Here is a 24,305-nt window from a genome sequence, read left to right as displayed (position 1 = left end):
GATCTATTCATAAAAAATTACTAATATTGAGAGTGCTTTCTTAAGAGGGAAAACGCAAAAATATATTTCACATAAAAGTATTTTTTATCCCTCAGTTAAATAAAGTTTTAATTATGAAAGAACAAAAACGTCCTTCGGCTAATAAATAGCTAATTACTACTATACTATGAGTAAAAGAATGTATCATGCAATAACAATTAAATGTGATGTAATGTGACAGTTAAATGTTATTTTAATTTAATAAAATATTAACAAATAAATGTAATTCATTACAAACAAAATAACAATTTAAAGCTGTGGAAACATTAATTTGGAAGCAAATTTCTTTCTCAGTAAGATATTCTCTATATAATATTATTTCTTGGATTACCATAAAAATTTTAAGAATGATAAATCTTTGAAACTAAAATTTCACAGTGATTGATCAGAAAGATGTTAGTATCAGTATGCAACTATATAAAAATTTTTGCAGCTTAGAAAACTTTTCATAAGTTTTTATCGTAACTGAAATGTCATGTCTATTTTTTTTTTTCATCCTTTATATCATTTGAAAAGCTGAATCCAATTTTTAAATCACCCCGAGAACTATGAATAACAGTCTTCAGAAAAGGTAATTATTTTAGTTCGATTCTCTAGAATGTTCTCGAAACTTCGCTACAGATGGCAGCATTAACAATGAAAAAAAGGTCAGTTACCCAGTTGGATTCTTCTAGAATGCTCTCGAAATTTCGGTACAGATGGCAGCACCATAGAATTAACGTCAACAAACCCAGAGTTTTCTGGATATTTCCTTCCTAGCTTTAAATAGGAGTGCTCTTCGGGTGCTTCTTTAATAGGTTTCGATATTGAGACATTGACTACTTAGAGATAAAAGGCAATCTCTCTTGTGTACGACCTGCTCTGATATTGTGAAGTATTAATTGAACTGTGAATTGCTTATTTTAATTGTATGAAGCTTTTGAATCTCAAGTGATATCGACGTTTGTGTTGATCTTGCTATTGAACTTTTCGACATGCCAAGCAGCAAAGCACCAGCGATCGGCATCGATTTGGGTACTACATACTCTTGTGTTGGAGTATTTCAGCATGGAAATGTGGAAATAATTGCCAATGATCAAGGTAATCGCACAACTCCTAGTTATGTTGCCTTCACAGAGACTGAACGATTGATAGGTGATGCAGCTAAATCACAAGTAGCTCTAAATCCAGAAAATACCATCTTTGATGCCAAGCGTCTGATTGGAAGAAGATTTGATGATCCAAAAATCCAACAAGACATGAAACACTGGCCATTTAAAGTTCAAAATGCAGGAGGTAAACCTAAAATTTGCGCTGAATTTAAAGGAGAATTCAAGCAATTTAATCCTGAAGAAATAAGTGCAATGGTGTTGACTAAAATGAAAGAAACAGCAGAGATGTACTTGGGACAGAAAATTACTGATGCTGTCATTACAGTCCCTGCATATTTCAATGACTCCCAGCGACAAGCTACAAAGGATGCTGGCAGAATAGCTGGACTAAATGTTTTGAGAATTATCAACGAGCCTACAGCTGCTGCACTTGCATATGGACTGGATAAGAACTTAAAAGGAGAAAAAAATGTTCTAATATTTGATTTAGGTGGTGGAACATTTGATGTCTCCATTCTTACTATTGATGAAGGGTCTTTGTTTGAAGTCAGATCAACTGCTGGAGATACACACTTAGGAGGTGAGGACTTTGACAATAGAATGGTTGCTCATTTTGTAGAGGAATTCAAAAGGAAGCATAAAAAAGATTTGAAAACAAGTCCTAGAGCACTAAGAAGATTAAGAACAGCCTGTGAAAGAGCCAAAAGAACACTTTCAAGCAGTTCTGAAGCAAGTATTGAGATAGACGCTCTCTTCGAAGGAATAGACTTTTACTCGAAAATCACTAGAGCCAGATTCGAAGAGCTCTGTATGGACCTTTTCAGGTCGACCCTGGAACCAGTGGAGCGTGCTTTAAAAGATGCTAAGATGGACAAAAACAGTATTCACGATGTCGTTTTGGTTGGTGGATCTACCCGAATCCCTAAAATTCAAAAAATGTTGAGAGATTTCTTCAATGGGAAAGAACTATGCATGTCTATCAATCCAGATGAAGCCGTGGCCTATGGAGCTGCAGTGCAGGCGGCTGTATTGACTGGAAGCACAGATGAAAAAATCAGAGATGTCCTCTTGGTCGATGTCGCTCCACTTTCTTTGGGAATTGAGACGGCTGGAGGAGTGATGACTAAAATTATTGAAAGAAACTCTCGAATTCCATGCAAAACATCCCAAGTTTTCACTACATATTCTGATAACCAGCCAGGAGTCGATATTCAAGTCTACGAAGGTGAGAGAGCGATGACTAAAGACAATCACTTGCTCGGCAGGTTCCAGCTATCTGGAATTCCGCCTGCTCCCAGAGGTGTGCCACAGATTGAAGTGACATTTGACATGGATGCAAATGGAATTCTGAATGTTTCTGCCACGGAGAAAAGTTCCGGGAAATCTCAAAGCATTGTTATCACAAATGATAAGGGAAGATTGTCTAAAGATGAAATTGAGAGAATGCTGAATGAAGCCAAACAGTATGAAAAAGAAGATGCTGAGCAACGAGAGAAGGTAGCTTCCCGAAATGCCCTTGAAAGTTATGTTTATTCGGTTAAACAGGCTGCTGATGCTGCTCCTGGGGATAAACTGTCTACTGCTGACAAGTCCAAAGTAAAGGCAACCTGTGATAACATTATTCAGTGGTTAGACAACAACACACTAGCAGAAAAAGATGAAATTGATCATAAATTGAAGGAAGTGCAAGCTGAACTGTCGCCGATCATGACAAAAATGCACCAAGCTGGAGGTGGGGCATTCAATCCTAACCAAGGCCCAAAAACTGCAACTGCTGGTGGACCAACGATTGAGGAAGTTGATTAAAATTTTTAAAGACTTATGAACAATATATTTAGTGCTGGCACTTATTTATTATTTTATATTGTATATACTATTTTTGTGAATATGGACTGCACCATAATGTAAGTACTGTCTATTTATTACCATGTTGATATGCTAAGTCATTTTACCTTGAAATTTAACATAGATTTGAAATCTACCTGAATGATCAAATCTTGCAGAAAAGTCATATTTCATGTAAATAATAAGTTTAAATAAACCAAGACTTATTTTTTAAAATTGTGTGTTATTTTGTACTACATATTACAGAAGCATATTAGTATAGGTTTTTAAATTTTAACTAAAATATATTTTATGTCATAAGTTTTTTCTTTTGTTTAACATTTACACTATTTTTAATAATATAAAAAAAACCTAGTGCAATAAAAGTTTAGTATTAAATCAAAGAAAAAAAATCAGCTGTTTTTTTAGATGATGGAATAAGTCCATTTTACGCTGAAAAGTAGTTTGTTTAAAAGTTCTAATTGATTAATTATAGACATTTTAAATTCAATCAAACACTTAAAAGCAACCACTTTTATACCACTTTCAAAAACAGCAAAAAGACTCGATATTGCTTACATTCCAAGAAGAAAAATCTCATCAGGTAAGTTACTTGATAAAGTTTATTTTAATATTATTTAACGAAAATTAGGATTGATAATAAACTTGTATTGAAAAATGTTGCTAGCATATTTTGATTACTATTTATGAAGTATTTTATTTTTCATACCTCTTTTTAAGAACAGTATAGGCAGCCACATTTTCAAATTGTTGAAAACAGTTTTTGGCTAAAAAGACTTTTTCATGTTATCCATTTGCTGTGCAATGCAGCCTTTGAAAAAAAAAATTGAACCTTCAGGAATCAATACTAAAAACCAGGGTTGGCAAGTTTTTGACACATGACGGTTTTTACCGGTTTATACTGTCACGTCAAAAATCCATAAATTTGGTAAAACTGTATTTTTATTTGAGTTTAATTGCTTATAATATAAAATTAATTCGTTTTTGGGCAATAAAATTAGAAAAAAAGTTATTTAAGAACAGTTTCTTGCATTTTCCCAACATGATTATATCAATACATACTATTTGAAGTAAAATATTAGGATACTAAACAAAATTTTCAACATTTCCAAGCATCATTTTGTTTGGCATATTACATTACTGAAGAATGTCAAGTCATTCTTGACTTACAGTTTGTTAGCAGTTACAAGCTTTGAAAGTTTTGTTTAGCTTATTTCTAATATTTAAGAAATGCCAAATTTTAAGTTCTTCTTTTTTCGAATTTATTACTAGTTCCAAGCTTTTTTGTTTGTTTGTTTCTAACATTTAAGAAGTGCAAAATTTTGAATCCTTTGCAAATCAAGCTATAATGATAAAAGTAAGTATCACTATTTTCAATAAGTATATTACAATATTTATAAATGAATGTATATCCTTCTATAAGAATACATGTATATAGTTGCAAAATCAATAGCAATCATTTACAACATTCAGTTATAAAGGCAATTATGTGAAAATAATATATTGTCTGCTATATACCATAAATTAAAGAAAACAGTAGGTTTTTGACGGTTTTTACCGGTAAAAACACGGTTTTTACCACTGTCATGTCAAAAACCAGTTTTTGACGGCAAAAACCCAACCCTGCTAAAAACAAATTGATGTAAAACATGATTTTAGAAAAAGATAGGTTTTTTAATTGAATACACACTTCTTTCAAAAGCAATTTATTTAATCAAAGTATGCTCTATGTACTTGAATACAATTTTTCCTATGCAATTCTTATTTACATATTCATGTGTAAAGGAAATTCTAAGCTTAAGAATTATTAAACTCTGATACGGATTTTTTTCCAGTTTGTCTTCATTTTTACATTGTTTAGTCCGCACAATAACTATTCTTAATCAGGGTTCCTACACGGTCAAGAAAACCTGCAAAAGTCACGATATTCTAAAATTAAGCTAAAAAGTCAGGATTTTTCTTGCATATTCATAAAGTTAGGAAAATAAAAAAAAAACTATATTTCATTCAAAGACTGAATGGCAAAAATAAAGTTTCAAGGAAAAATTCTGTAATCTGGTAGCAACATTTTTCCAAAAAAGTTCTGCCAAATCAGCAGGCTGGAAAATCTTCCTTGTGTGGAGTGGGCCATATTAATTTTTGACAACATTAAAAAGGTACATAGAAGAGAAGGAAAAAAAAATCAGCCAGCCGGAATCTCAGTAAAAAATGTCGAAGACTGTGTTAAGGATCCGATAATGCTACAAAAATTAGCATTCTTTAAGCTAATTTCTGAAGAATTTCTACCTTTTCTTTTAAATTTTCAGACCTCCAAACCTCACAGTCCATACTTAAATTCCAGTATATTGGAACTAACACAAAATCTTTTGCGGCGTTGTGTAAAAAAGTCAGTTATAGACAATGCCACAACTGCAAAAAATATAACAAGTATTGACTTAACAAGCAAGGACAATCTATTAAGTGTTAATATTGTGAATATAGGTTTTGCAGCAAGTAAATATCTGAACATGATAAAAATTAGTGAGAAATAAAAAGGGATATTTCAAGTTAGAATGTCGAAAATTCCTTTTGACGACGGTCGAAAAAAGTCCATTGTTGTATGGTATGACACGTGGCATTTCAAGTTTAGTTCCAGAATTGATCATTCAACATCCATCCATCGCTCAACAAAGGATGAATACCTGTCTGGAAATTCTCCATGTTAATAATTGGGAAGCTGAAACAACAGCAGAAAAAGCAAAAAAAGGAATTTTTACTGTTTTGTGATGCTGCCAAGAAAAAAAGAAGAGCAAAAGAGTTTCTTAGAGTTTAATCCACAGCAACAAGGATGAGAATTTTTTTTCGAAATATTTGAACGGAGAAAAAAAATTTGAAAATTTGTGGGAGGTTATAAAAATTGTTCTTATCCTCTCTCATGGCAACGCAACAGTCAAAGGGGGGTTTTCAATGAATAAAAGCTTATTGGTTGAAAACCTCAATGAAGACTACTATTTCACAAAGGCGTGTGTATGATTATGTTTTATTTATAAATGGAATAAAAAACATAGACATTAATGAAAAAATGCTAGATGCTGTATAAGGATCTAGAACAATATGGAGACATGCATTAGAAGCAAAAAAAAAAAAAAAAAAAAAAAAACAAAGAATAAAAAAGTTGAAATTTCTATAAAACGAATAAAAAAAAAAGATGATTTGAAATCAAGAAAATCTAAATTGACGAAAACTGCTGCAACAGAACTGGACGTTCTTGATTCAGAAATTGTCAAACAAAATATGTTGAGAAATATTATATAACATAGGAGCCCCTGAGTTTCTCCAGAAGCTTACAGTATTACAGAAATAAATTTAAAAATACTGGAAAAAAAAGAAGCTAGTTTTGAATTGATTTTTCTCACAAGTTGCATAATTCTTCTATCTAAACTTTTTTTGGTACATAATTAACTTTTCTTGACTTTTTCCCCTTTATATTTCAATATTATCTTTTAAAAGAAAAGTCAGTTTGAAGTGAATTGGTGATTTTTAAAAATTAATGTAACAAGTGTTCTAGTATGTTTTAAGAGTAAATATTATTTGATACATATCTCGCAGATTTGATTAACCCTTTATATCCTGACGACACTCATGCATTTGGTTCCACTTAACATTAAATAAAATAATATTTCCATAATCGAACAGGTTTTCTTAATCTTTTTATTTAAATAGTTTTCATATCTAACTACAAAAACACACTAAAAGTTTAATCTAATTATGATAATTAAAAATATGTTTCACAAGTTTTCTGAATATAAAATTTGGGATATAAAGTGCTATTACGCAATTCAACTTTAATATATAAGTGTTTATCCTATTCAATATATGATACTTATGACTAAGTAGCATATTATAACTAATTGAAACTGCAATGTTAAAAGTTTTGTTGGAGTGGGAAACGGCGGGTCAGGAATTTTATTGTAAAAGGTCAGGAAAAACCTGCAAAAGTCAGGATATTGTTTTCTCAAAATAGTGTAGGAACCCTGTTAATATTAAAAAAATAAAAATAATAATAGCTCAGCTGAATATTGTTGACTGCATAACTGATAAAACAAATAATTTTTAAATTTTAAGCAAAGTAATTTTAAAGTAAAAAAAAAATTATGAGCAACCAAATAGTAAGATCATCTGTAGGCAACTAACAGATGTCTAAGCCTCATTAAGCAATAAGCTCGCTCAGTTCAAAATCTTCTAAAGTTATATGAAAACTGACAAAAAGGTTAAATCTGTTTCAATCTAAGGTAAATAGTAGAGATATTCCCCCTTTCTCTTTTTGTTAAAAATGACAATTGTGAATTTAAATGTTTTGAAAACAAGCTTATTTTCTAATGCTACACAGACAGTATTTTTTAATGACTTCTTTCATCAAAACAAAAATGTATATGGAATATGTATTTGGTGTATTTTAAAATAACTATCAAACCTGATTCAGTTAGAATGTTCCCTAATTTTTTTACAATTATGCAATAAATTCTGTGATTTTTTTTATTTTTTATAAAAGTAAAATTTGTTAATAAATTTAGTTCACTAGTTATTAGTTTTACAAACCTTTAAGTTCACTATTAAAAAATAACAAGATAATAATTTTACAAGTTAAATACTCATTTAATTTATTCTTTTCAATGAGTAAAAAATAGCTTCATTTCCTTTTTCTTTTAATCAGCAAAGACTAGTTATTTTCATTAAAAATAATATTTTAAGACACAACTTATTCTTTGAAAAAGCTACTCTTTCATAATATAATAACAAATTTGTAAATGTTACATACAAAAAAATTATTAAATATATCTCAAAATAGTGTATGAGTGTAAATAAATGCAAAACAATAGTATAACAGGTACATTTATTTACCATTCTCCATGAACAATAAGCAACAAAGAAATTTCACATTTTTAAACATATGATAAAATATCATATCAAAACATTAAGTAACTAAAAAGTAAGTATCACAGGAAGCCACCAAATGAGGTATAAAAAAATAATAATAACACCCAAATAAAGATCATTCAGATTTCGGCAATCTCTTATGATTATCAATAGTTTTCTGCATCAACCATGATACTCTATACCACAAGAATGCTGGTGTAAGCTCATACATCCAATACTAAAACAGAAATATTTCATTAGAAATTTGCGGAAAAAAATACTAAAAAACTTCAGCAATAAAGTATATATTAAAAAAACAAAAAACAAGATAGCCATGATTTTAATTATTTGCTTTTAAAAAATAATTTAATTTGAAATTTTCTTTACAAGCTATGAGAAATAACTAAACTTTGAAAGATATTAGTGCCAGCCATATTAGTCGACCCTCACTTATATGGTACTGGTCATAAAAAGGAAAAATAAAATTTCACTCTTGGAGAGGACACAAAAACAACATAAGATATGTGTAGTTTTTCTAAAGTAAGAACTCCCCATGCCATTCGTTCGGACCCGTTGCGGTGACTATGGTAACGAGGTATAATTATTTCAAGAAGCGGTGAGAGGTCGGCAAAAAAAGGAATATTTTTCTTCGGTCTGTTGTGTTAGCCCTAGAGGGAAGAGAGGCTACCCTCCCTGAAATGCGCTATTCTTGTTTCCATAACAGCAGATGGCATCAGACCTAGTGGCGGTGGGAGTTCTTACCGTAGACAGACTATACAGTCTACCCTCGTTACTATGACCTTGGTCATACAAAGGAAAATTGTCACATGTGGTGAGTACACAAAAATAGCATAAATAAGTATTCATAATTTAAAAAAATATTATACTAATTTGGACAGATCAATTCTACACAGCAGTAAGAATTAGGAAATAATAATTAAACATAATATAATTTATTTCATAATAATATACATAAAAGTACCATTTACAATAATACATTAAATTTGAAGAATTCATTTAAAATAATTTCATTTTGGTCAGCAATTTTCAATAAATAAATCCAAATAAATGGAAAGATTAAATGAAATCGCCCAAGGGAAACACAGAAAGAATGAAATTTTTAAACAAGAATTATGATTGACAAATTAATTGTACTTTTTGAGAAGAAATTTACAAAGATTGTGAATGGATCCTTTTTACTTAATATCAATTTCCCCATGAAGATGTAATATATAATTTAGAATATTAATATGAAGTAAGGCATATTTCACTAGGCTGAATCTAAAGTTCATTGAAAGGGAATTCAAGATGTTTCACATTTAATGTTAAATACTAGAACTACAGTTATTTTTACCAGAAATAAAGAACAAAATAATAAAATTATTTCAACCCAAATTAAATGGAAACTGAAAGTGATAAAAATCATGGAAAGTTTAATATCAACTTATTAGTAACAAAAATTACCACTGAATTACAGATAATTTTTCAATACATAAACAATCTACTCCTAAATTAGAGCCTTGTGAGCAATGCATGGTAAAATGTGTTGTGAAGTGTGAGTGAAAAAAAAGTTATGCTATTCAAACAAAAATTTAAAAAAAATAAAATATAACTTACTTGTACTCCATGTGACCAAAATCCTGTTGTTCGATTTGATACCCCGATGGTCTGGATGGCACTTTTTACAAAGCGTTCGGGATCAGGAACTATGAAACTGGGACGCTGAAGAAAACTGCTGAATTTTACAAGGTTGGTAGCAATGTAAGATGGAACCAAACTTTGCACAATAATGCCCTCATCTTTGTATTCATAGCATAAAGCTCTTGAAAACCAGTCAACAAATATCTATAACACAATATTATTTAAATAACAAATTATTTAAACACATTATTTAAATAACAATAACACATTATTTAAACACAATATTATTTAAATAACAATAACACATTATTTAAACACTATATTATTTAAATAACAATAACACATTATTTAAACACTATATTATTTAAATAACAATAACACATTATTCTAAGAAAAAAATTCAAATGGCAAAACAAATAAAACAGAAAATGGATACATAACTAGTTTGTTTTATGTGCATGCTTAGTTTAACTGAAATGTTAAACTACATAGACACATAAACAAATGACAGTTAAATTTAAATAAAATGTTGTGCAAAATATTTTTCTTCTAACCAGGCAATGATATCAGGTGTAACTTAAAATCTTGATATTAACCCCTTGATATATGAAGACGTATGGGAGATGTCATTTGTTTCTAATGTCAAAACAATAACTGACGTGTCTCAGACGTCTTCAACAAAGAGATGCCAACTTGCTCCGGTCAGCAAATTTTAAAGTGGCAGTTAATCAATTGTGATACTTGGTTTAATAAATTCAATTTAGTAGATTTTTATCCACCACTATTTCTAAATAATTTGCAGGCTTATATAATTCACCACTTTATAGTAGTTATGTCATGCTATACCTTTTAAAAAGCAAGCAAAAATAGTCAAATATTTGAAAAATTTAGTTTGTAGTTATTTACCGTTTTTTAAAATTATATTGGCGTGTCCGGAGCAGTTGGCATCTCTGTCAACATTCCGTTGCGAGTTGTTGGTTACAGTGCAATCAAAGATCATTTCATATCAAGAAATCAAAATTTCTGCACAGTTTACAGTTTTAATTTGATATATCAAGGGGTTAAGTAACATTTATAGATCTAGGTCATTTTAATGGTTTGCAAGCAATTACAATTTTAAAAAAATGTCACATTGATGCAACAGGGAAATACACAAATTTTTATTAAAAAGACCGCCAGTTATGACAGTAGTCAGAGCCGGATTATACCTTTCGTAGGCCCTAGGCATAGCCAATTTTTGTAGGCCCTAGGCAATTAAAGATAAACTTCTGAATACTTTTCCTAACGTTCACATTGCATTAAGAATATATTTGTCGATTCTTGGATCAAATGCAGAAGGAGAAAGATCTTTCTCCAGATTAAAATTGATAAAAAATTATTTGCGTTCAACAATGAATCAAGATTGTTTGGCATCACTCGCACTTATGTCTATTGAATACGACATTTTGCGTAGCTTGGAATTCGACAGCATAATACAAGATTTCGTTGAATCCAAAAATCACGAAAAAGTAATATGTTAGATCACAAGATTCTGCAAAATAATTTATTACCGAAAAATATTATATTTTTATTTGTATCTTCATAATTTTGTGCAAAATACACTTGTTTTTAAAGCTGAATTATTTTTGTCAACAAATTTTTTTCTCCCAAGTTTTTCGTAGGCCCTAGGCACGTGCCTAGTGTGCCTATGGGTTAATCCGGCCCTGACAGTAGTCATAACTTTTTGAAAGACTTTTTCCATAATTATTTTAAAAATATTAAATTTATTTCTTTAGTATTTTCTTTTTAAATTTTTAAACATATGTTGTTTAATATTTCTTTTTCTTTTATGTAAGCTATATAATCTTCATTAATGATTACAATGCCTACTGTTAGATATATAGAGACTAATTTGCCATAATAAGCAAATTTTATAAATTTTTTTGAAAGAATATCTCTAAATGTTATCTGTTGAAAAAGAAACACATAAGAAATAGATTCAACAGCAAGTAATACTTAAATATTTGCTCATATTGAATAACATTTAACTACCATAGATTTCAACATGAATTCAATGTATTATTGATATTCTCATCAGACACCTTCCTTGCACATTTTAGTTACCTCCAAATCTACTTAGAAAACATTTAGAATAAATAGATAAAAATAGACTAAAAGAGAAAAATAAAATTATGAAAATAAAATTTTGGCCAACAGGATATGAATCTAACACCTCATAAAAACAAAGTGCATGATTTTATAATTGGGCCTGATTGACGGCAATATTTTTATTACTGCTGTGTAGCATTTTTTTTTTTTTTTTTTTTTGCAGATTAAAAAATGTTTTAGTAATCTTCTAATAAATTAACACTATTAAAATCACTATACATTTTAAACAATAAATGGCATCTCTCACAATTTCCAAATCTTTAATAAAAAAAAACTTTCTTGATTCCAGTTTTTTAAAAATATTGTTTGAGACTATTTTTATTAATACAAAAACTTTTTATTATTCAAAACATTATCTAATTTTTGGATTTAGGTAACATACTATACATATTTTATTTACTATAATATAAGTAAATTAATCTTGAACATTCTAGGGTCTCGAACACTTAAAAAAAAAATTTGTTAACTTTAACCTTCCGTTAGTCGCGCACTTGTTTCCGACATGGTTAATCGCGTTGCACCTATGAGGTGTTTCCGATTTTTTGAAAGCCAAATGAAATTTAGTCTAGTTTAAATAGTTAATTATTACCAATTTAAGACTCTTTAGAGAGATAAATATCAAAAAACTTATTTAGCGAAGTACCGAAGATAAATTTTTCTTGCTCCCGCGTCGGATCTCTTCCTCCATCACAAGATGTTCAACCAATTGACGCAAGAAGGTTCTGCGGTTTTTTACTCCGTAACCATTTTCTGTGTATATAACTTGACCATTTATACCTGCTACTTTGAGAAGGACAGAAAATGAGATAAAATATATATATTTAATTCATAAAAATATTATATCCATAATACTTGCGTCAATGGTCGCGCTGCACCAGAGGGGTGATTTGAGCGGTTCCAACTCTCCATCGACATGTTCTAAGGTCGGTTTTACACGGACATTTGAGTAATCCAAAGTTAGGAACATAACATTAGGCTCGACCCCCGGAAAAATCTATTGACGGCAAAGGAGGTGGAAGTGCAGTAGGGATGCACCTGTGAGGTGCGCGCGACTAACGGAAGGTTAAATAAAAAAGTGTTAGCATAGCAAAAAATATAATAAGAAAAGTTAATACCTTAGATGCAGAATATGCAGCCATGAGAGGCAAAGGATGAAAAGATGATATGGATGACATATTAACTATAATGCCTTTTTTCCTGAAATACATATTTAAATTTTAGTTACATGTTCAAAACTAAGAACAGTACATAATAAACAAAAAATAAGCCTGTGCTAGAATTACTATATCAGAACAACTAAACAACATCTTCCATTAATTTTCAAAATACTAGATAATCTATTTAAAAGATTATTTTATTTTAACTTATCCAAATTGAGATTTTTGATTCTAAGCTAATAGCATGCATATAAATTTAAGCAAAACCTTTAATTATTTTTTTTTTAACTTGACACATAGTGATCAAAAGCCCTTCTAAATTTAGTTATTATAGTATAAACTGAAATATTTTAATTTTAAGGAAATAAAATAAATAGTATATTAAGGTTATAAAACATAAATAAAATTCACATAATTAAATCAAAATTTTAACTATTGACTTTATAAGTGCCTTTAAAAAATAGTTGAAAACAAAAAATTAGACAAAAACAAAAGTTCTAATATCAATTAAATATTTTAATCAAGATATTATTACAATAGAAGTTAGTCACCCTAATTACTAACAGACAATGAACCTATCTCAGCTAATTGAAATATTCAGATTATGAAGATTTTTTTAATTTATTATTTCTTTAATTTTTATTTTAAACAAACTGAGCGTTAAAGATGCTTAAAGTTTTTTGCTAGTATTTTTCATACTAAAAAATCAATTTTATATCACTCAATAACAAAGTTGTGTACTGAAGAGAAATTTCTATAGAAACTTGCTCAAATGTGAAACACTTTGTAGATAAAACAAAAAATTCAGAAAAAATAAAACTTATTTTTACCATCATTAAAATTTTAATATTATTACAATTAAAGAAATATCTCAACGTCAATAAAATAAAGGAAGAAATTTCATTTTCAAACTTATTTTACAAAACACTTTTTTAAGGTTTAAATGATTAATAAAATTAAATTTACTACTCATAGAAAGTTAGTTTCTTTCCATAACCAAAGACTCGTTCTATTTTATACCTAGCTCTGTTACTCCCAAACTTTAGAATATTCAGATGTTAAGAATGTTGCAATACCTAGAATTTTGGTAGAATTTCCAATGAAATAAAATGAAAAATTTATAATAAATTAATATTTGGAAAAATTTCAAGAGGTGTGGCTTGATTGAAAAATTAAATTAAAAAAATTAATGGGAATCAACTTCTGTTAATAATTGATCAAATGTTTGGTTCATAATTGGAATCAAATTTTCATAATTGATTTCAAGAAAGAATAATAAATTTAAAAAAAAATTAAAGTTTTTTTCATGTAAGTGTGCTAAAAGCGCCTTCAAGTACATTAAATTTTATTTTTATGAACTTGAAGGCGAAAAAAAGAAACATAGGATCCTGTGTGTTGGCAGGCAGTGTGTCACCTGAAGAAGTGCTGTCTTGCCAACACAGTTTTTTTTTTTAAATTTTCTGCTTGAATAGTAATTCTGAATTTCTACATTAAAATAAAAACAAATTTAGTTTTTTTTAGCTGTTTTAAGCACTTTTCCATTTTGATTTATTATTTTAAATGTTATTTATTTATTGTCTTTTTCTGAATTTGTAAATCAGTTTCATACTTTGATTAAACGCCAGTTTAAAGTTGTAACTTCTCTTATATTTACAGTTTCACAATGGATAATTTTTGGTGATTCTAAATGCTTGTATAGAATATAATTTTAATTGAGTGATTCATTTTTAATTTGGTGGTTTGAAGTTAAAAAAATTTAAAATATAAATCAAGCTTTATAAAGCGCATTTTACTTAATCCTAAAAGAAGATGAATTACATAGGGATGCACAACTTTTATGAGAGAAGGGCCACTTGCACAGCAGGTTGACTAACGAAGGGCTGTATGTATAGTTAGTCATGTTGGCAGGGGCCATGTTTTTATACAAACATTAGTGTTCTAAGCACTAAATTTTTTGATTAGTAGCATATAACATTTTCAGAAAATTAAATTACTTTTAATTATTTGAATTCAATCAATAATGAAAATACTGAAACTTTTTTTCTTTTTTATAAATTTTTGATCTACAAGTAATGTAAATTTGAATTAAATATTTAAATTAAAAATAATTTTAGGTTTCAAACAAAAATTAAAACAGAATGACAAAATAAGATTCAATATTCATTTGGTATTATACTTCAGATATTATTTCTGTTTCCTCAATTATTAGAGGTTTCATGAGTTTTAAAAAGAAAAAGTATCCTTGTTTTTTCCTTGAAAAAAAAATTTAAAACAGAATAAATTACAAACAGAGAGCAGTTTAAAAATTCATGTTTTACTCAAGTTTTCAAATTTTTCAGGTAGCAATAATATTGTATAAGACTAAAATATCACTACTATAAATACCATGTACAAATGCATGGCGTTACTGCCTAAAAAAAATAGAAAAATAACTTTAACTTTAAAACACTGAATATTTAAAAAACATTTGTTATTTCAATAGAGTGATTTTTAACAATTCCTGAATTGTATAACACACAAATATTCATGAGATAAAACAGAATCTTGTAAATCAGCTTTTAAAAGACAATGAAGAGAAAGAGGAATTTACTTATTCCAAAAAAGGAGCAAGCAATGTTTTTAACCATACTTGCTTCAAATAAATAAAACATTCATATAAATGAAAATTTTCAAAAATAAATTAAATACTTAAGATAATATGAAATAATGGAAGCAAGCAAATTGGTTTAAAAGAAAAAAACAATCAAAAATGTTCTGTAATTCTTAAAATAAAAATCGAATTTATCATTATTCTGAATGCAAAAATACAAATAAATAGTAATATAAAAGTTAGATAATAATTAAACAATCAAAATATTAATGATTTTTTCAACAAAGAATAATCCACAAATTTAATTCAATTTTAAAAAACTGCACGAAAAACCAGTTTTGAGAAATAATTCAAAATATAGCAAATTATTTTCGCTTAAAAGTTTAACTCTATGTTTTGATCAAATTCATAAATTACAATATTTACCTTTGTACCATTTGTGGAATAACTATGTATGTCATCATAGTCACGGACGCAATGTTAATGTTAATCAAATCCCATAGTTTCTACAAAAGAAAATTTCTTTACTCAACAAATGTTAGGTTATGCACACAATTGAATATATAACTAAAAGCATAACTCAATATTTCAAGCCTTAGGGACATTCTAGTGATATATGACATTAAAAATTTAATTGCAAAAATAAAAATATTTAGTTTAAAAAGAAAATAAAAATTTTACTTTTTACAATTAACATATACATAAATACTTCAAGCCTTGTCCTTAGTCAAAGACAATTATATAAAAATTTTGAAAAGAGTTAAGATTAATTTTCATTGGAAACTCTTTTTTACTGTCTTAAATATTTTATAATAAATGATGCTAACATTTGATTATATTAGACGACATTATAAAAGGTACTTTGTCTCTTTAAACCATTTTCATAACTATGACACTGTTTTTTATTAAACCTTCCAGCAAAGAGCAAAAATATCCCGTTATTTAGCACAGCTCATATTTTAGCCTTATATTTTTTTAATAACTTATATTTAGTAGTGAAAATGAATAATCTTGAGCTATTAAATGTTTAAACAATTATCATATTTAAATTTCAATCAGTAAGACACAACAATATAAAAGTAGAATTCATTTTAACACCTTGCAGGTATCTAAAAATTTAATGATAGAAGCAAAAACTTAAAATAAGCTTTAATTAAAACAGAAGTCAATACAGTACAGAACCCGTAAATCAGAAAACGGGAACGAAATTCGATAAATTTTCCCGCCATTTTTAAAAAAAAAAATTTTTTTTACTCATAAGCTTTTAGGATTTTTCTTTCTTTTTTGAAAGATGTTCACCTTACCATCATTTTGGAAATAATCATTAGTGTATTACTTCATCGTTTTTTCTTCTTTTTAAGATTATTTCCAAAAAATTATTTTTTTTTTAGTTGGGTTTAGCAATAAAAAAACGGCTTTTTGTAGCGATTCAGAAAACCGGAATAGCGATGGTCCCGATCGTTCCGGATAATCGGTTCCCTACTGTACCTTATTTTACAGAAACTTATATTCGATGAAATATTTTTTTTTTTTTAATTAAACTTTTTTTTAACTACAATAAATAATCTTAAATTGTTCTATGATTTCATAGAAAGTACAATACACAAAAATAAATTTCAATAACAAAATCTCATTTTTTCAATCATAAATTTATCATAGAAAAACTAGTTTTCTATTTCATTTACACAGACAGCAATCAGTAAAAGTACAAAAAAAGAAAAGAAAGTGAAGTAATTTACAGAAATTTCTTTAAATATTTTAACCTGCATAGAAAAAATTTATTGAAATTTAAAACTCATTTTTTTTTTCTTTCAAAATTCATAAAATAAAATACCTGATGTAATTACTAATGTAAAAACAACATGAAAATCAAATAATTATGTAATGATTACGTGCAAATAAAATTCATGTAATGTAATAAAATTAAATACACTTTAATTTTTAAAATTTAGACATAGAAGTTTTCAATAGAATAATAATAATACACTATTCAAAAAGTAGACAATTTACCTGCTCAGGAACATTCATAAAACATTCTGGATATTCATACATTACACCAACATTGTTGACTGCAAAAATAAAAAGATTATTGATGTAAATCATTTTCAAAGAACTAATTCCTTCACTTCATTCACCAAAACATAGAAGTAAATAAAATAAATAGAATAATCTTTAATAAATATTAAATACCATTATTATTATAGTATCGTATCTGTGAAGAAATTTTAGACTAAATTACTCTTCCCTCTACTTTTTCTTATTTAAAATGTTGAATGTATTTCTTATTTCTTGACATGAAGATTCACAAAATAAAAATATATCCTAATATCCTTTAATTTACTAACGAAATTGTAAAGCACAACAAATATTTCCTTAATGAATATTAAAAATTTGTGCTCTACAATTTTAGTCCAACATTTTAAATTGTTAATAATTCAACTAGATGTTATAGAAAAATTCAAACAGAACTGTTTTTTTTTTTTTTCTACTTAAAAAGTAAACAGAAAATTTTTGAAAGAATGCATTTTGTGAAATTATTTTCAAACATTTCTAATTGTAGAATATAGTTGTTGCATTTGCTGTTTGATGCAAGCTTTTTATAGCTATATATCATCCGAAGAGATTAAAATTACAAACTCCATACCACTATATTATTTAAAAATAATACAGCCAAATAGTAAATGTTAAGCTTTAGTTTTTAAAAATGGTAAATCCTCTATAATTAATTTGAAACTAAACATAACTATAAGCACTACAGTAATTTAAGATAACTTGCTAAGGCCATAATACAAATTTATTTAGTGTGGCAATTGGGACCCCTATATCCACTTACCTTATAATGAGACCAACTTACCTAGTAAGGAAAAATTACAGGGTACATGGAACCCCTCCACTTATTAATAATAGTTTGTGAAAAATACATATTACACCAGGTACTTTAAACTACACAAAATAGTTTCATAAAAAGACAAAAATAATCAGGAAACACCTTTTAGAAAAATGTTGCTTGAACTTTCAAACAAAATTTTTCAGTAAATTAAATTTAAATCAGTCCTATGACCAGGAAAAAAGTTTCATGAAACTTAACTATATACAAAACTAATCATAATGATGAAATATGACATGGTCAATGCAAAATAAGTATAAAAGTCGAAAACATCTCAATTTTGGAGGATGGTAACCAACTTACCCACCCTAACAAGAGATTTAAAAACCAAAAAAAATTACATTTTCCCAACTTATTTAAGAATTTGAGCTAGAAAGCTTACTAAAATTGTTTCTTTTCATTAAGATTCATAAATTTTAAGGTTAAGCTTTACATTAGTTACTTAAGGCAAATACTTTTTGCTTAAACACAAAAGAATAAATTATCAGAGAAATATCACAATTTAATAATATCATATGGACATAAGTATCAAATTTCATAAACCTTCAGTAAAGAATTATAGCATACTTTACTAACAATGTACCCCGTGGCAGAATTGTAGTGACAAGGCGACATTGTCACAGAACGTTATAGAGTTCTTGCAGAAAGATTTTTATTTTGAAAAGTAAAAAAAAAAAAAAATTACTTTTATTTTTTGACAGAAATTTACCTGTTATATTTGAATCATGCATTGAGATAATCACTTTTTGACACGCTCAATATACGCGGATAGTATCGTAAATTGATGCATTGTTTCGATTGTATTTGCGTCAGTTATTGATATCGATTTTCACGTGTATTTTAAATATCCCAATAAATAACATGAAAAATTCGAATAGTGTATTTGAGTGTTTACTTTTTAAGGCATCACTTTTTTGAGTATTCACTTTTTTTCTTTCTATTCTGTCGTACTTTATCAGTTACGCTATTGATTTCTCCATAGTTTTTAAATCTGATATTTTTTATACAATATTTTTATACAACAGCCTAATCAAGAAACGAAACACGCATTTGAGGTGTCCGATTCGAGTGATTTTGTCGTCACTGTCGAGTGATTTTGTCTGTGCCCCCCCCCCAACAGAATGCGAAAATTTTACCTATATAGAATAAAAATTACATGTTTAATTAAGAAAAATTATATTTAGTTTTTTTTGTAAACGCAGCGCTTTTGTTATTTTAAATTAGTACCATGCATGTTTATTATTATGAAAAGAATCTTGCAGAAAGATATTAGTGCTAGAAAGTTTTGTCGCAGATAGCTCGAAAAAATTCTGCCGCAGGAATAACGTAATTTAATAAAATTTAAACTTACAAAATTAAAATTAACTTATGTATGTTACAATTAATTCAATAATTAGATTCTTGTAGGGAATAAAATATTCTAAAAGAGAACAAAAATGTTCTTTTATTTAATATACTTACTCAAAACACCTATTTCTTTATCTTCAAGTTGTTTAGAAATATTACTGTAGATGTCTCGTCCCTTTGAAAAATCAGCTTGAATTGTGAATGTTTGAACTTTAAATTCTTTCTCTATCAGAAAATTAAAAATATATATATTAATAAAAAAATTTATAATTTTTGTCAAAACCTTAAATAAATTATTCCCCTAAATAAGATGTTCAATTAATATTCCACAAGATAGTTTTTCTTTTTTGAAAATTATTATTTAAAAACAGGTACATTATGCAACCAATTAAAAAATATATAATCAAAAGAAGTACAAGAAAAATTCGGTAGCAAAATGCAACCTTACAAATCAGTATTAGCAATTATCTGTACTTGGATTAATACTTAACTTATAAGCTAATTAAATATACATATTAAAGAATCAATATTGTTTGGAAGTCAAAACACACTTTCAGGTTTAAAAATGCTTTATTTACATATATAATTAAATATTAGAAAAGATTTTTAAAAAAAATATTTTTTTTTTACAGAATTGTGAGTGATTCTCTCCTAATTTTATCTTATTCAATGTTTTTAATTGTTCATATTCAAGCTTAAGAAATTCCACACTTGTAAAGTTATACAAGTGTTATCTAAAATAAATCACTTACCAATATCTTGTGCTGTTTTATCTAATTTTTCCTTATTTCTGCTAATTATGATTATGTTCATTCCTCTTCGAGCCAATTCCCGTGCATATGCTCTGCCAATACCATCTGTAGCACCAGTAACAACTATAAAGTAATTCAAACAATGCAATTTTACAATTAAACATATACAGCACATAATTCCAATAAGAATATAAATTAAAATTTTAACTGCATTTAACAACAGTGAATTACTAGAAAGCAATTAAGGACATTTATACATTAAGTTCAATGTTGATAGTTAAAAAACTAAATATACAAAAATTTTATTTCCATGACCTTAAAAAATCAAAAATGATAAAACAAAATATTATACAATGAAAACAAACTTTAATAATAAAACTAAGCCAAAAGTAAAAACTAAATCATAATAGTAAATTTTTAAAGACTGGAAAACAATATGATAAAATATATTTTTATTTTGACCTTAAGAATGTTTTTAACAAAATTAATATTTAAATATACCAGTCAAAACACAAAAATAGAATTTTTAATTTACTTTTCCCATTTAATTTAATTTAATATTATTCAAAAAATGTTTTTCTCCAGTTATGACAATATTAACCCTTTGACTTATAATGGGACTCATTTGTTCCAACAAATGTTTAAAAATTTCAAATGGACATAGGTATCCCACCATTAAGTACGGCCGGGACATATATGTCCCAGCCTCTAAATTGATAACAGTTTGTCAGAAAAATCCTAAACACTAAATTTGCCTTATTTGTGACCTATTTTGTCTTTTTGAATAATAAACGGGACAAAAAAATTCACTTTTTAAAATTCGTAGTCAAAGGGTTAAGGAACTGTATACTAAAATGATAAGTTTAGTGAAAAATAAATCAGAACGAAACTAAATCATTATTGACCTTGTTCCTAACAGTTTTTTCTATTATCCGCAGATAGCAACACAATAAGAGGCATTTATTACTTCCTCTGGATGATACAAATACATTGATTTACACATTTAAAATGTTAAATTCATTTTATAAATTTTTATTTTAAGTTCGAAAAAGTCTTTTTTTATTATTAATGGGTTAAATTTTGGATAATATATCATGGGGAAAAAAAGCGATAAAAGAATTCAATTAAAAATGTGAAATAAGCAAAAAAACAATTTTTTTAAATGAATTTCTGTAAAAAAATTTATTTTCATGTAAACTTTGCAAGTTCAATAGAACTAATTACTTTATGAGTTATTATTATAAATACGTAGTAATAAAACTCAGTTCCTTTAGCTTATCAATACAAGTAAGTTTGAAAAATAATTTGACATTTTTCACTTTTCCAGTAAAAGAATTATAAAAATTTAATCATGTAACAAAAATAATATTAAGATTTTTTCTTATATTTATTGAAATAAAATTTTATTCATAAAATTGCGTCAATTAACTGAAACTATCTTTAAAATAATATACTAGAAGCTTATGTACAATGTTGATCACAATTCCGCAAACTTTTTTTTATTACAATGCAACAAATTATATCATTCTCTCTTTAAACATTGTGATATGATGGCAAAGGAACATTTGCATTTGCAGCAAGGTTTATTTGCTTTTTTAGGAAGGATGGTGAATATAATACAAATGTTAAGAAGACATGTAAAAACAAAATTTCATTATTTGGATTAAAAATATACTTTAAGGTATGATGCAAAACTTAAAAAGCTTTAATAATTTGTTTTGATAATTTTAAAAACTTATTTAAAAATGTCACATTAACATCTTTAAAAGTATGCATTTATTTTAAAAACATTTGAACTGAGCCATTTTTTTTCTATATAGATGTAAATCAAAGCTCAGATATTTATTCATGCTAGAAAATCATTAATATTTGTTGGTAAGACTAAGAGTAAAATATTGAGAATAAAAGTACAGTAAAAGAATAAAAGTAATACGGAAAACAAAGAAAATGTGGCGCAAAACAGTCTTAGGTTGAAAACTATGAAATTTTTTTTTACTTAAAATTGGCAGAGAATTGAAAAGATTCTAGAAATTAAGCTGAGGCCCATCAAAGTCATACACAAGCGATGCACAACCATTTTTGTGTAGCGGGTCACAAAAACTAGGAAGTATTACGTTGAGGGCAAGCAATAACTGTAGTCTTATGAAATTCAGGGTGTATTTAGATTCTAGTTAAAAATACTAATATGAATAATGACTTAAAATATTTCATGTAATAAAGATAATATAAATGAAATAAATATATTAAATCAAAAAAAATCTAAACATAGTTGGAAGATTAAAATCAAATTACTATGATAAATAAAAATAAAGAAGGTTAGTAAATTTCACTCAACTCAAAAGTTAATTTTTACTTTTAGTTAGAAACAAGATTTGTTACTGTTCCTCTTATAGTATCTGATCAACGGGATTGGAATCTTAAAAGTAAATGCTTTAATATTTGCTTTTCAAATAAGATATTCCACTCAATTATTTGTGAAAATTCCTAAGAAATTAATTTTTACTGTTAACATTGAGCTATTGCCAAGAACAGAACTTGCAAAATTAAATGGCTATAATCTTGCACTCTGAGAAAGACAGAAACAAATCAGTAACTTTTACTATTAGTTTCTTAAGCTATTACATCTTTTTCAAAATTTTACTTTTTTTCTCATATTTTTATTATTATTTTAGATTGTTCAGTGGCCAAGTTAAAAGCCTTCAGGGGCCAGAAGTTTTGTATCTCTGATATATACCAAATTTACGAGTGAAAACTACCATTATTAAATTTCTTCAGTTTGAAAGGTTAGTTTATTATGTAGACACACATTTATACCTTAATTTTTACATGCAAAACAATAATATTAGTCAATATTTAGGGTAAATTAAACATTAAAGGAGATTAAGTTTTTGACAATAGACGAATTTTCGATGGTCTTATTAATTCGTGGAAATATTACGAAAGTCAATAGTGAAAATTTTTTATGATTTCAAGAGCTGTCAATTTGTACTTAATTCAAGTTGTAATTTGTGTAGCGTAAAAAAAAACACTAAAAATAGAACATGGGCTAAAGGCTTTTATTATTACGCTTATGCAATATTCTAAATAATTTTTAAAACAAGTTTTCGACAACAGATGAATTTTTGACGGTTCTTGTTATTTTGTGCAAATATAATGAAAGTCAAATGTGAAATTTTTTGAATGTTTTCAACAGCTGTCAATTCGCACTTAAAGCGTAAAAAAATACTAAAAATAGAACATGGGCTAACAGTTATTATTAGTATGCTTATAGAAATATGCTGAATTCAACGCTACAAGAAAAAAATAAGGGAAAACCTCGATTAACAACGTTGAAACTTACCTGCCCACTTGCCATATTTTGCAAAGTTCAAGTGCCTGAACCGAGCCAAGACATGTGTCCTTAATCCTTGCAAAACATTCCATGTAAACTGAAATGCAGTTTTACTCACATATATTAAACCAATAATAGCTAAAATATCCTCAGCAACTCGGAAATTTCGGTTTATGCCTTGAAACAAAAACGAAAACTGGTCAACACTGGCCATCTTCCTCAGCTTACCACCACCAACACCGCTTCCCAACAAATCTATCATTTCTGAATGTTACTTTGGCAACGTAACCGGAAGTGCATTTTTGTCTTCGGGACTTTTATTTGGACTCGATTCGCGGCCAAGGCTACGAATCAAACAGGTTTTTGTTTAACCTCATCACTTTTAAGTTCATCAAATTTATTTACAGGTGGTTTAAAATTAATTTCTTTTTAATGGCAATCGAAAATGAAATATTTAATTACATTTGATAAAACATTCTAACTTGGGTATAAATAAGTAATTTTTTTAATTTTTGATTAAAAAAATATTATGTATTTAGTTTGAATTACAACTAATTCGATTAATGAAAATTTTCCATTCA

The 24,305-nt window shown here is 27.5% G+C and overlaps 2 protein-coding genes across 2 annotated transcripts; one reads left to right on the top strand and one right to left on the bottom strand.

Annotated features, from left to right (window-relative positions):
- Nucleotides 1-717: 717 nt before the first annotated feature.
- LOC107453144 (major heat shock 70 kDa protein Ba) lies at nt 718-3,191 on the top strand. Its single transcript, XM_016069841.4, has one exon. The coding sequence runs from the start codon at nt 1,014-1,016 to the stop codon at nt 2,934-2,936; it is 1,923 nt and encodes a 640-aa protein (XP_015925327.1). The 5' UTR covers nt 718-1,013; the 3' UTR covers nt 2,937-3,191.
- A 4,640-nt stretch (nt 3,192-7,831) lies between these two features.
- LOC107453151 (inactive hydroxysteroid dehydrogenase-like protein 1) lies at nt 7,832-24,046 on the bottom strand. The gene is made up of 8 exons (XM_016069853.5): nt 23,734-24,046; nt 20,394-20,516; nt 19,756-19,866; nt 17,418-17,476; nt 15,834-15,913; nt 12,776-12,857; nt 9,489-9,716; nt 7,832-8,109 (listed from the first exon to the last, which is right to left on the bottom strand). The coding sequence occupies exons 1-8, from the start codon at nt 23,984-23,986 to the stop codon at nt 8,008-8,010; spliced, it is 1,038 nt and encodes a 345-aa protein (XP_015925339.1). The 5' UTR covers nt 23,987-24,046; the 3' UTR covers nt 7,832-8,007.
- Nucleotides 24,047-24,305: the final 259 nt, after the last annotated feature.

The sequence above is a fragment of the Parasteatoda tepidariorum genome, chromosome 5 (genome assembly GCF_982258835.1).
Source record: "Parasteatoda tepidariorum strain Cologne lab strain chromosome 5, Ptep-v5.0, whole genome shotgun sequence".
Classification (NCBI taxonomy): Eukaryota; Metazoa; Arthropoda; class Arachnida; order Araneae; family Theridiidae; genus Parasteatoda; species Parasteatoda tepidariorum.
This window is presented reverse-complemented; position numbering and strand designations above follow the sequence as displayed.